This window comes from Populus nigra, chromosome 16, assembly GCF_951802175.1.
Source record: "Populus nigra chromosome 16, ddPopNigr1.1, whole genome shotgun sequence".
Taxonomy (NCBI): domain Eukaryota; kingdom Viridiplantae; phylum Streptophyta; class Magnoliopsida; order Malpighiales; family Salicaceae; genus Populus; species Populus nigra.
The window spans coordinates 3,644,429-3,658,482 of record NC_084867.1 but is presented as its reverse complement, the minus strand read 5'-3'; the positions used below and the strand labels follow the sequence as shown (position 1 = coordinate 3,658,482).

The 14,054-nt window shown below is 30.2% G+C and overlaps 1 protein-coding gene across 1 annotated transcript; it reads right to left on the bottom strand.

Moving 5' to 3' along the window:
- Positions 1-8,282: 8,282 nt before the first annotated feature.
- Positions 8,283-10,474, bottom strand: LOC133675225 (uncharacterized GPI-anchored protein At4g28100). Its single transcript, XM_062096540.1, has 2 exons — positions 9,563-10,474; positions 8,283-8,731 (listed from the first exon to the last, which is right to left on the bottom strand). Exons 1-2 carry the CDS (start codon positions 10,223-10,225, stop codon positions 8,390-8,392), a joined length of 1,005 nt encoding a protein of 334 aa, XP_061952524.1. The 5' UTR covers positions 10,226-10,474; the 3' UTR covers positions 8,283-8,389.
- Between the last annotated feature and the right edge of the window lie 3,580 nt (positions 10,475-14,054).

The following is a 14,054-nucleotide window of genomic DNA, read 5'->3' as shown; positions in this document are numbered from 1 at the left end:
CTTTGAAAATAGGTTCTATTGAAATAGCATAATTTGACATCCTTAATCTTTCCAAAACTTTTTCAATATAGACTTTTTGAGACAATTCTAAATATTCTTTGAGACTTGTCTTTGTGAATCTCTATGCCAATGATATAAGAAGCTTTACTCAAATCCTTCATATCAAATTTTTGAGAAAGAAATTGCTTGGTCTCATGCAGCAAACTGAAATCACTACTTGTAAGCACAATAACATCTATATATAAGAAGAAAGATATATTTTCTCCTGCTAAACTTAATGTATATATATATTGATCAACAATGTTCTTAATAAAACCATATGAGACTATAACATAGTGAAATTTAATGTACCACTATTAGGAGGCTTGCTTTAGTTCATATATAAATTTCTTTAGCTTACAAAACAAGTGTTTCTTTGTGTTAGCATGAAAGCCTTTAGGTTGATTCATAAATACCTCTTCTTCCAAATCTCTATTTAGAAATGTTGTTTTCACATTCATCTAATGTAACTCTAAATCAAAATGAGTTACTAATGCCATTATTATTCTAAATGAATCCTTCTTATAAGCTAGAGAGAAGGTTTCATGGTAATTTATGCCTTTTTTAGTATAACTCTTAGTTACAAGTCTAGCTTTATATCGCTTGATATTACGAGAAGCATCTCTTTTGGTTTTGTAAACCCATTTACAACTTATGGCTTTAGATCCTTCTTGTAATTCGACAAGGTCCTAAACATGAATTTTAGACATAGATTCCATTTCTTCCTTCATGGCATTATACCATAGAACAAAGTTTTCTTAATTCATGCATTGTGAAAATAAATTTGGATGATCTTTAGATCTAACATCAAAGTTAGACTCTTGAAGATATACAACATAGTCATTAGAAATTATCGGTCTCCTTGTTCTTGAAGATCTTTTTAATTATTCATTTTTTTCATGTGGGTTTACTTTATCAAGAACTAATTGCTCTTGAATTGGTTGCCCTTAAATTAGTTGTTGTTTAAAATTATCTAAATGATTTTCTTGATCAATAACTAATTGTCTTTTATCTTTATACAACTCAGTTGAATCTTTTGTTTCCTCGAATTCTATCTTTCTTGTAAAATCACTCCCACTGAAATTAAGATTATCAAGAAATTTAGCATATTGCCTCTACTATTCTTATAGTATGAGAAGGGTAACAAAACATATATCTTTTATAGTTTACTACATAACCAATGAAATATCTACTAGTTGTTCTTGGGTCTGATTTCTCTAATTAAGTATTATAAATCCTTACATCAACAAGATAACCCCATACATGTTTATGATTTAAATCGGGCTTCCATCCATTCCATAATTTAAAAGATGTCTTAGGTATAATTTTAGATGAAACTCTATTTAAAATATACACAACATTCTTTAGTGCTTCACTCTATAAGGATAATGGTATATTAAAATTACAAATCATGCTCTTTATTATGTCTATAAGTGTGCGATTCATTCTTTTAGCTACACCATTTTGTTGTGGTGTGTCAAATATTATATATTGTGCAATAATATCTTTGTCTTCAAGGAATTTTGAAAAATGGACCCGACATTTATCCTTTTTCTATATACCTACCATAATACTCTTCACCTCTATTTGAGCTTACAATCGTTATGGTCTTTTCCTTTTGTTTCTCTACCTCAGACTTATAGGTCTTAAAAGCTTCAAAAGCTTCAGCCTTTTCAAATAAGAGATAAAGATACATAAATCCATAATGGTCATCAATAAATGAGATAAAATATCTTTGACCTTTCAAAAATGAAGTATTAAATGGTATACAAATGTTAGTATGTATGATTTCTAAAATTTGTTAGCTTCTCATGGCACCTTTAGTGGTTTTGTTAGTTTGATTTTCCTTTATGTAATTTATATAAGTACCAAAATCAATAAAATCAAGAGTGCTTAAAACTTTATCATTCACTAATCTTTTAATTCTTTTAATAGAGATATGACGTAATCTTTTATGCCATAACATAGAGGAATTCTCATCAATTTTGCTTCAATTAATACTGAAATCAACATGTATTGATAAATAGTTGGGATTAAAAATAAGATTTAGATCAATTATATATAAATCATCAATTAATGTTCCACCACCAATAAAAACTTTATTTTTTAAAATACTAAAAATATTTCTAACAAACAAAAATCTATAACCAACATTATAGAATCTAGAAACTAAAACCAAATTTTTAGAAAATGATGGAACATAGTTAAGAATAATTAGGAAAAACAAAGAATATGGCAATATGATAGCTTTGGAGGTAGACAAAGGAGTATCAACAAGTTTGCAAGTTATTATACCAGCCCAAGTGAGGATGTCAAGTGTATATTTATGTGTCATAGCACAAGACCCATACCAGTAGACTAGACCTCAATACCTAAAAATAATAAACAGTACTCAAGTCGTAAAGCTAAAATTCTGAGCTTAGTAATTGTATGAGGCGTTTAACCATAAGAGAGTTGTTACCTGTAAGCAGAATATTATTAATATAGACCAGGAGTTAACAAATATCAGTACCAACAGAGAAGATAAGTAATGAGGTATCAACCTTGGAGGTGCAAAAAGCAATTGATAGCAGAAAGTCATTCAGAAAGGAGAGCATAATCAACAAAACCTGGAGGATGTTTCATATGGACCTCTTCGTCAAGAACTTCATTGAGAATTGCATTATGAATATCAAGTTGATGAATTTTCCAATCACATGAAATTGCAATAGAAAAGACTAATATAACGGTCGCTTGCTTGATAACAGGGCTAAATGATATTGTCGTTGTGATTACCTATATTGTTGTTTATTATGATTATCTACAAGTTATCATCATTGTGGTTTATTAGGATTTTCTAATAGAAACCGTCGTTGTGATTTATTTCAATTATCTAATAGTTATTGTCATTGCAGTTTATTAAATAATTAAAAAGAGCAAGGAGGGTAATGTCTTACCTTGAGTTTTTATTATACAATCTTCATAGAAGTCAAATTCTACTTCAAATGCTTCTCCTATAACTCCGAAACAATATAATTAGTGTTCTTACCACTAATTAAAAACCAACTTAGAAATTTCCTTACATCCTAAAATTTCAAATTAATATCCACACATCTCAACCATTTGTTATACTACAATTCTTAGTTTAATATTCATGTCATAAATTAAATCCTCACTTAGAACTTTTACACTACCAATTTCAAACTCTACCAATTAAATCAAACTTGACATGTAACATTTATTTTATTTTATTTTTTGAACTTTCACACTTAATTAAACTCAACCTTATTTATTTCCCAATAATACATAAAACACTACAACAACATGATTTAACTAATTTATCACAACATGCTTCAAAACTTCTCTTTTCATACCAACAACATGCAACACACGGAATTTCATAGTCCAATATTTTTCAAAACATGTCCATCATCAACATCTAGTCGTATTTTAACTCTAATTTCATCCCATTACAATAGTTACTTTCATACATCAACTAATAATACAAAAATTACATAATTAGGCTAAATTCCCAAATTCTCCATCCTTAAAATTATTTAATTGTGGTCATACTTAGAAAAATTCAAGACAACCAGTTAAAATCTTTCAATCGATTCCAAATGTATTTAATACTGTTTGAAAAATTAGGCCAAATGTATTATGTAATACAAAAATTACATAATAGGCCAAATTCCTAAATTCTCCATCCTTAATATTATTTAATTGTGGTCATACTTAGAAAAATTCAAGACAACTAGTTAAAATCTTTCAATCGATTCCAAATGTATTTAATACTGTTTGAAAACACGTATTTCATATATTTTCATCAATTTCCATACTTTACTCCTTACTTAATTAGATATAAGACTCTTCACTAAAATAACTTATTCTACGTAAATCCCAATTTAGCTCAAACATAATTAAATCATATTTTAAAATATATAAGTCCCAATGCACTTTATCCGCATTGATTTCTATCCTAACATCCACAATTTATTCTTCGATCATGTTTATTTTCATATCAAAATGGTAAAACACAACCCATCATCTAATTCAATAATATTTCTCAAGCCACCTTAATAAATTCCTTAACATTTATTTAAACCTCTTTATTTCCTTTTTTGTTCCATTTATATTTTTAACATCAAAGGTTCGAACATCCTTCCTATACTTCCAACATATCACATCATATAAACATATGTTAAATCATAATCTATTTCTCAATTACCAATTCTAAAGCATTTATCATAACCCAAGCACATTTTATTTTACAACATCTCATTTATTTATCACTTTCAAATTTCATTTCCCTACACATACACATGCATTCAATCCAATTCCAAAATTGTACACAATACACAAACACAAAAAATCAAACCTTGTAAACAAATAACTAAATCAATTTCTTAATAAACCTTAACCAAACTTTCATAATTTAATCAAAACATTTATAAATCTCATTTCATAACATGTAAAGCATGATTACTTATATATTCCAAACACATACTTAATTCTCATACACACCTACCACACTCAGTTATACAATTTAATCCAAATTCTCAACTTTTATTTATACCAACTATATCATTATTTCTATGTTGTTAAATTAATATTCAAATATCATAATTCCTAAAAATCTAATTTATATCCTTTACACCAAAAGAAGACAAATTATTTATTATGTTTACACCTATAATTCTATCTTTTTACATCCAAATTTCCAAGCTTCATTTCCCTTGCATTCCAACCATTTTAGGTTCAATATCTTTCTAATTTATATACACAGTTTTCTATTCTTTTCAACTTTAAACTATCTTCAATTTATCAAATCTACTTTCATATAAGATATTTAAACCATTTAAGTCATCTAGTATTTTGACCCCTTTTGAAATTTCACCAACTTACATATTAATTTTCGATTAATATGAAACAACACTAACAAATTCAAGCTTCCTTAATATATACTCCAACATTATATCATAACAAAACAACAATACATACTCATACATAATTCTCTAACATTCACACGTATCTCTTCCATTATATCCTTATATTTTTTTTAATTGTTGTTTTATATAAAAAATTTAACTAACAATACCTTCCTTTTGTGGGCTATGGTTTTTTGATGTGATTCAAGATCAATTGAGCTTTTTGTTGAAACTCACATATGAAATGAGAATCGTCGGAAAGGGGTGCAACAACTTGTGGATAGACAAGCTCAAAAGTTTATGGTAAGTTGGATTTCAATAATTTTTTTCTTGCGTTATTATTTTAAAAAAATTGCTGATTTTTTTCAAGAAACATATAATACCCAATTGTATGAGATATACAAAGATGATCCTTCGACCCATCTAGAACTCGATCTAGATTTATTGATGGTAGTTAGATTGTCTGGTGGACTCAATAGAGATCGGGTTTATAGTATTTCAAACTCTATGGATGAGGATATATATGTGGACGGGCCATAGTGTAATGACCATTGCTTCCTTGTTATCGAGTTCAAGCTTCCAATCTCTAGTCATCCAAGCAATTGTACAAGAACAAATTAAATCTTAGATGCCTCGACTTGGTGCTGAGAAAACGCAAATTAGGTTCGAAATGGCCAAACTTAGGCGTACAAGGAGATATTGTCAAACCTTACTAGTACATGTGGTCTATCTCATCATCCACCTAATCCCAACAATATCTGCCTCTGCCTCCTCGTCCTTCTCATTTAACTTTAATTTGCCACTAGATAAATTGTATTCAATAATATTTTTGAAGTTGATAATAAAATTTTGGTTTTTTTTAATTTTAGTTTCATTCTTTTTAAATTTTTTTTCTTGTTTTGTTTATTTTAATTTTTTAAATATTAAATACAATACCGCAGAATTACCAACAAAATTTGAATCACATATGGAATGACCAACATACCGAGTCCCTCAAAAAGTTCCAAGGAGTTGGAAAAATATTATAGGACCTTGTCATTGAAAATTACAAATGGAATTACTGACAGACTAAGTTCCTCAAAAAATTCCAAAGAGTTTAAAAAAATTATAGGACTTGCCACTGACAATATGTAAATCTCCATCAATAATATGAATTCGATCACCAAAGAAATGATGCCCATAAATTTTTTTTGTTTGACATGTTTTTTTTATCTATAAATCCATTGGTAATTCATTTATAGATAGAATAGAAATCACCGACGATATGTTTTTTGATGACCAGTTATCGTCTATGATTTTTTCTGACAGAATCAGTATTTAAAAATCGATAAAATATTTTATCGGTATTATACAATATTCTGGTTATGTCTTCTCTGCGCTAATTAAATTAACCTCCTGCATCAAGTTTTAAAACACTAGTTATCCTATGACTATAGGACATTCTACGAGTTTAAGATTTCAGAGAACATTTTACTCTCTTTTTTCCCTGTAAAAACATGATTAGTAAATTGATTCCATGTTTAAAATTAATCTCATTTGCTTCTCATAAATAAATAAATAAGTTCATTCTTCAAGAAGCTATCAATTTGGGTGCATTTGTTATTGATCTACAGCGATGCGTTTCAATTAATTTTACCAAATTCAATATGAACGGACGTGATTTCATATATGTAAAATTTTCAAAAACCTAACTATTGTTACCTTTTCCTCTGAAAACTCAATAATACAATTTAGAAACAATATTTGACACAAATTCGATATATTTCTTGAGCGATCAAGGTCTGATTTTCTTAAATTTGCAAACACTGAAATTAAAAAGAAAAAAGAAACACTTATTTTTTGAGTTCTTAATAAAATAAATACTATGTTTTAGTTGTGTATAGACATTTTAAATATCAAACACCCCACAACAAGAAGCAGACACCAAATCAAACACCAGCGCCCAGACTGGTTTGTTGATTTTCTCCCTAGTCCTCCTCCGTATATAGTTTTATATATATATAAAACAGTGATGTTCTTTTAATTCGATAGAAAAAAATAATGCTGTAAAAAAATCAAAAATCTATTAAAATTAATCCTGAATTTTTATTTATTTTTTATTTCATATCCAGTTGGCAGTCATTTCCCCACCATTGATCTTCTGCAAGGATGAACCAACGAAGACAAGAGGGCCATTGCTGTGAGATGTTGACTCTGCATAAATTTCTCGTGAAGAACTCAGGCGTCCCAAAATAATTCCACCAAACAAGTGAAGATGAACCACAAAATGTCTCCTCAGCACAGAGCATGAGTCAAGGGCACATGTGAATGCTGGGGCCTCGGAGGAGACCCACTTTACAAATTATACCATAATCATGGTTGTTCAATTAAGAGGTTGATTCCAACAGTGTTTTTAATTAAATTCTTTGAAATTGGCTAAATTGATCTGGTATCCCATGAGTTGACTTGATAATCTTGATGATCTAGACTCTTTTCTACATCGTCGGACAATGATTATTGTAAAATAAAACAAAGAAAGATTGGTTTTTACTGTAATAATTACTATGGAGCTAGACTCAGCCCCACTATGGACCGCTACAGTGACGTTGATTTTAGCCCCTCTTTTTCATCCCTGAATTTCAATCACTAATTTTGTTTATCAACAATTACCTATCATTTGAGTTGCTAATGAATTTTTCAAAATAGGGTTATGAGGATATGAAAAAATTAAAATATAAGGGATCAACATTGAAACAAGAAACAAAGTGCAACCCTTTTTTTGTGGGGGGCATGAAAAACTACAATCTAGTCCCTATAGCTTTTAGTTTTTCATTTTTAGTTCCTATTATTTTTGGGTTTCCCGTTTCAATGCTAAACTTCATTGGTTTTACATTTTAATCCTCAAAAAAAAGTCATAAGAAGATTTTAGAAGAAAAAAAATAGTTGGTAAACCACGTTCCAATCATAAAAAATTATTGATTTTGATGTCATTAAATTCTTCTAGATGAAAAAATTATTGTGTTTTTCTAGCTTCTATCTCACCGGGAAAAAAAATTAAGGGTAGAGAATAATTTTTTTCAATTTGATTTTGTTTTTTTAAAACCAATTTAGAAGTATTTTGAGAAGTATTTTGAGATCATAAATTGATTTGCTGAGCTTATGGTATTTATTGGGTGCTTATGTGAAAATAGATTCAAAACCGAGTTTTAACCATAACAACCGACTCAAAGGTTCGTGGCAGCAGGCAAGCAACTACCTAGTAATAAACTAGCTTAGCTATGTCCAAACACGGTTCCTTTTTGTCAACAAACCAAGAAAGTGGAAAGAATGATTATAAAGCTACTTACTCACCAAAAATCACGAACAACAAAACAGCGGTTAAGGGCATTGCATAACACAAAAACAGCAGAGATCAACACATCATAATATGTCACAGCTACAGATTCACTAAGCTATGCAGTTGTCTAAAAAATGGCGGATGGTACAAGATGTAGAAGACTTAACAAGCAAATTACAGCAATGGTTACGTAGATGGGAGCTTGATGGGAGATTGAGAAAGAATTGTTGGAGATTTCGGAAGAATCAACGGCTAGAGGCATTCCATCACTGCTAAGGGTGCACGACCTTGAATCAGAACCGTCTACGCTCATCATCATAGCTCGTAAGACTGCAGTAACCGTGTGGATGTAAGCCGTGCGATTCTTCGCAAGTAGCCATGTGAGACCCATCAGCTGGCAATCCTTGTTGTGCATTTTTGTGGTCCTATCCTCTGATTTGCTTGAATTTAAAGCCTTCTTGTTGTTAAGCTGCACCAAATGATTATCAATTAGATAAGGCAAATAAGAAATTACTTACGATTTGAGAAGTACATGTTTTGATGCTTGAAGTTTAAACTACTAATTATTTGGTGCACCTTCTAACCAAAATCTACTGTAAGCTACAGTCCTGTCTTTTGTCATCAGCAACCTTCCAAACGATGTAAGAGAATCCAACCAACTTACAATAAGGAAAGTAAACCAAATAAAAAAGAGGGAAAATAAAAAACTTTCAAGAGTAATTGTGGGGGAAATTCTAAGAGTGAATCAAGCATTGCTAAAGAAAGTTTCATAGAAAAATAGAGAGAAAATCACTGATAATTGAATGTCTTCCATCCAACTGCATATTACCATTGTGAGTATGCATTGAGAAAAAACAAATTTCTAATATCAAACAACACCAGTTCTTTGCTAGCAACACTCAACAGCAACGAAAACGGTGACACTTACAGGAAACTGCCTAATGAATGAACTCTTTAACACTTACTCGCACTCCAGCCAGTGAAAGAGACTACTCCTTTGTCAACAATTGTCTCAAATCTTCACCAATAGAAACTTTCTAAACCTTCCAATGGCTCGCAATGTTTATTTATATATATATATATATTCTCCTCTTAGATTTCTCACTGACAGTAAGTTTCACTTGCTTCTTCTCAGTCCATTAATGTAGATAAAGTAAACAAAAAATGAACACACAGACAATCCCTATCAACTTCTTGATCTTCATTCTTTGACAACAACCATTTAAGGTCAAACCAGAGAATTCAAGAAACAAGTAAAACATAATAATAAGAATTAACAAAAGAGTTTTTTTTTACTTACCAGATAAAGACTGTTTAAGCACTTAGAGCAGCCACCGAGACCAGGAAATCCATTCACATTATTGCTATTACTCAAGCAATTTCTTTCTAATTTCTCAACTCTCTTGTTACCAACAAGCTTTCCCTTTTGGTTCAAAGAAAAAGCTTCAGGACAACTCAAAGGATGCAGTCTGATACCACAATAACAATACACAACATCACAAGTCTCATTAGGCTTAAACAATTCTATGCCTTTCTCTTTCAACCCTTTTGAGAGCCCATCAACACAAGTCTCAGAATCATCAGGAAGCAAAGGCATGTCATACGATGGTGAACGACCTGTATCTGTAGATGGGATTACTTTGTTAGCTCTGCTAAGCGCGGTGGCAGAGTAAGCAGAGTAAAGCCAAGCTGCAAGAACAGGACAGCAACGAGTCCTGCGGAGGTGCCCAGTTGCAGAGGAGCCACTGCCACAGGCTGAATTAATGCCATGAAAGAGCTCATTGGGAAGGTCTAATGGGCAACCAGCAAGGTTGGATTGTTCAGGGAATGCAGGGATTATTGCTGGTGGTGATGGGTTCGGTTTAAATGGTTGAATTGTCGCCGTGTCCGGGTTGGGCAAACCCGGAAGGAGAAGAGGAAAGAGAGCCAGTAACAAGAGGAAAGTAATGTTGTTTAGGGACATTGGTGTTAGAGAAAAAAGATGGTGTGGAGTAGAGGGTGGTCTGAGTCTGCCTCTTTTAGAGGGTGTTGAAGAGTGTGTGATGAATAAAGGGTAAAGCTACTTCTCGGGGTTAGAGAAAAAAAAGCAAGAAAAAGAATGGTGGGGCTGTGGAAACCTGGGAGATCTGGCTGTATGCTAGCTAGGAGGATATTATATCCAATCCCACTATCCTATTTATGCAGAATGACCCTTCTTCAATAATCACTCCTACCACTGCCATTCAATCCGATATCAAGATCATTAGTTAAAAATCTTGTTAAAAATCCGATATCAGCACCTCTTAACATTATTTTCACATGTACAGAATAAAAATACAGTATTTATTTATCAAATATATAATCATCTTCCTAGAAAAATGGTGTGTAGGAGTTGTTTGGAGTGAGCGGGGATTTGTGAATAGTATCATAGCCTAAAAAGTTTGATTTACGAGGCCTTTATGATGTGTAGACGCATGACTAGTTTCTGTGCTCTGAAGAGTATCTGTTAGCTTGCTGCTAGATTTGGTGATCTCGAGGAGGTTGGATATTGTAATCTTGTTTTGTTGTCTTATGTATTATGTAGGCCTAGAGATTATTCCTAAACCCAGCTGTGGTCCACGATAAGTTTATCATGGGAGTAATGAGCACTTCTTTCACGATAAGATCTTCCCTGTAGTTTTTTTGCATCTTTAAATTTACCAAGCAGGAGCTCCAGCTCAGAATGGCTAGTTTCTTTTCTTTTTTAACCAATCTGTTTATGCTTTCTTTTGGTGGATTTTGTAAACGAATAAAAATGAAAAAGATATATATCCTACTCGAAAAGAAACACTCTCTTTTAAATCTTTATAAATATAAATTCTTATTATGTAATAATGATGAAGTAGCTCATCTAGTGGGCTTTTTAATATTATTATATGGTATTTATAGTATCAAAATATGACACTTACACTTGATATCTAGATGAGATTAATTTGTTTTTGAATTAATTTCTTTAATTTTTGTAATTAGTTTTAATATTTATAATTATTGTAAAAAAAACTGAATAATAATTAAAAATAAAATTATTTCATTAATAATCATATAGTTTTATTAACAGTTATAATATTAAAAGACATATCACTATATAGAAAATATATATACAATTAAAAAAAACATATTTTTTTTCATTAATTTGTTTTATCTTCTTTACTTTTTAGAGGCTTAGCGAACTTTAAAAACTTATTTTTATTTATCTTTATATGGATAAATAAACATCTCTAAAACAATATTTTCATGTCTCCGGAGGTAATGACAAACAAATAAAATTTGGAAGCATGCATAGAAATGGAGGCAGCATTGTAGAACTTAGAAACAACACAAAAATTACTGTAAGATTTTCGCAATTGCCAGAGTTGTGCTGGGTTAATGTGGTGGCATGCAATCTTATCAGTTCTGCAGCCCAAGGAATTGCACGAACATTTTCTTCTGTCTCTTTATCCAGGCAGCCTTGGTCCACTGAACATGGCTTCCAAAGATGAGACTTTCTTTAGGTTGGTGACACCTCAAATCATTGATGCTGTATTAAACTTATACTATAATGTTTGTGCTGTATTAAACAGAAGAATAGACCTACTAGTCTCTCTCTTTTTTTACTTTTATTTTTTTCAAATATTCATTGACTGTTATTAATTATTTGATTATCAACTTAGAGCTCAAAAGCCTAAAGATAAAAAAACAAGCCGGCCGCTCATCCTGTTTTTTCATTTTGGATAATGGGAATCTTCCTCACTCATTCTAGTTTTTTTTTTCTAAATAAAAGAATGAAAATATATAAATTCTGTGAGTTTAATTATTCATATGCATACATATATATTATTGATGGATTATATATTATGATAATAATTAGCTAGCTAAAGTTGTTAATTTCTCCTTCGGTCTTTGTTGCCATCAATTTCATCCGCTGGTTGTAATAGTATTCGAGTTAATTACTTGGCTAGAAACAACTCCAACCCGGTTTATTTTAAGAAAAGCTAAAAAACATGGGGAAAGTATTGTATTTTTTTTATAAAATACTGTAAATTGTTATAGTATTTTGTTTTTTTTACACATGGTTTTTTTATGATTTTTTTAAAATTATTTTTCTCAATTTTATTTTTTAATATTGAGATGATTGAAAATTTAGTTTTACATTTTTTTTCCCTTTTATTTCGTCTTTCTACAAGGTTAGTGTGGTTTGCGGGTTTATCAAGGTAATCTAAGCTGCCCCAGATTTTGAATGTGGCGTATTTGTTTTTTAATGATGTGGGGAAAGCATTGTAACTTTCCTCACAAAACACTATGGATTACTATAATGTTTCCTCACTTTGTTGTACACATGGTTTTTTTTTGTTTGATTTTTTTCAAAATGCATTATAACTTTCCTCACATAACATTGTGGATTGTTATAGTGTTTCTCCACATTGTATTTTTTTTACACATGATTTTTTTATGATTTTTTTCAAAATTATTTTTATCAATTTTATTTTTTAATATTAGGATGGTTGAGAATTTAGTTTTGTAATTTTTTTCTTTTATCTTGTTTTTTTATGAAGTTAGCGTGATTTGCGGGTTTGTCGAGGTAATCCAGGTTACCCTAGTTTATCGATGTAGTGTGTTTTTTTTTAATGATGTGGGGAAAACACTGTACCTTTCCTCATCAAACACAGTGGATTGCTATAGCGTTTCCCCATATTATTATTTTTTAACACATGGTTTTTTTTGTTATGATTTTTTTTCAAAATTTTGTATGTTGATTTTATTTTTTTAATATTGAGATGGTTGAGAATTTAGATTTGTAATTTTTTTTTCTTTTTATTTTATCTTTTTATGAGGTTAGCGTGGTTTGCGGGTTTGTCAAGGTAACCAAAGTTGCCTAAGTTTATGGATGTGGTGTGTGTTTTTTTTAATTGAACTTGATGTTTTTATAGCCTATTTTTTTCTCATATTGTTAAAAAAAATAATAGTTTTTAAAAAGAACCATGTTATTAAATTTTATGAAGTAACAAAAATTAAAAGATGTACTTTATGAAGTAACAAAAATTAAAAGATATGGGAGAAGCCACTGTTCACCCAACACCCTCTACACTGTGGATTACAATGGTAATCCATAGTGTTTTGCTTTCTTTTTCTTTGTTTTTTTTGAATTTTTGTTATGATTTTTTTTCAAATCTATTTTTGTTGATTTTATCTTTTAAAATTAAGATTGTTGAGAATTTAGTTTCGTAATCTGCTTTTGTTTTTTCTTTTTTTTTCTTTATATAAGGTTAGCATGGTTTACAAAATTTGCCAATGTAACCCAGGTTGTCCTGGTTTACGAATTTGGTGGGTTGTCTTTTTTTTCTTTTTTTAATTGAATTTAACTCTTTTATAATCTTTTTTTTTCTCATATAGTTAGAAAAATAGATTTAGAGAAAAGTCATGTTATCAAACTTTATAAAGTAACAAAAATTAAAGGGTGTGAGGAAACCATTATTTACTCATACATATATTGCATTGTGAATGACAATAGTAATCCACAATGTTTTGCTTTCTTTCTTTTTTCTTTATGTTTTTGAATTTTTGTTATGATTTTTTTTTAATTATTTTGTTTATTTCATCTTTTAATATCAGAATAGTTGAGAATTTGGTTTTATAATTTTTTTCTTTTTATTTTACCTTTCTATAAGGTTAACATGGTTTGCGAGTTTGCTAGAATAACTCGGGTTGCTCTAGTTTACGAGTTCGATGATGTGTCTTTTTTTTAATTGGATTTAACTTTTTTATTGTCTATTTTTTTTCACATATAGTAAAAAAAA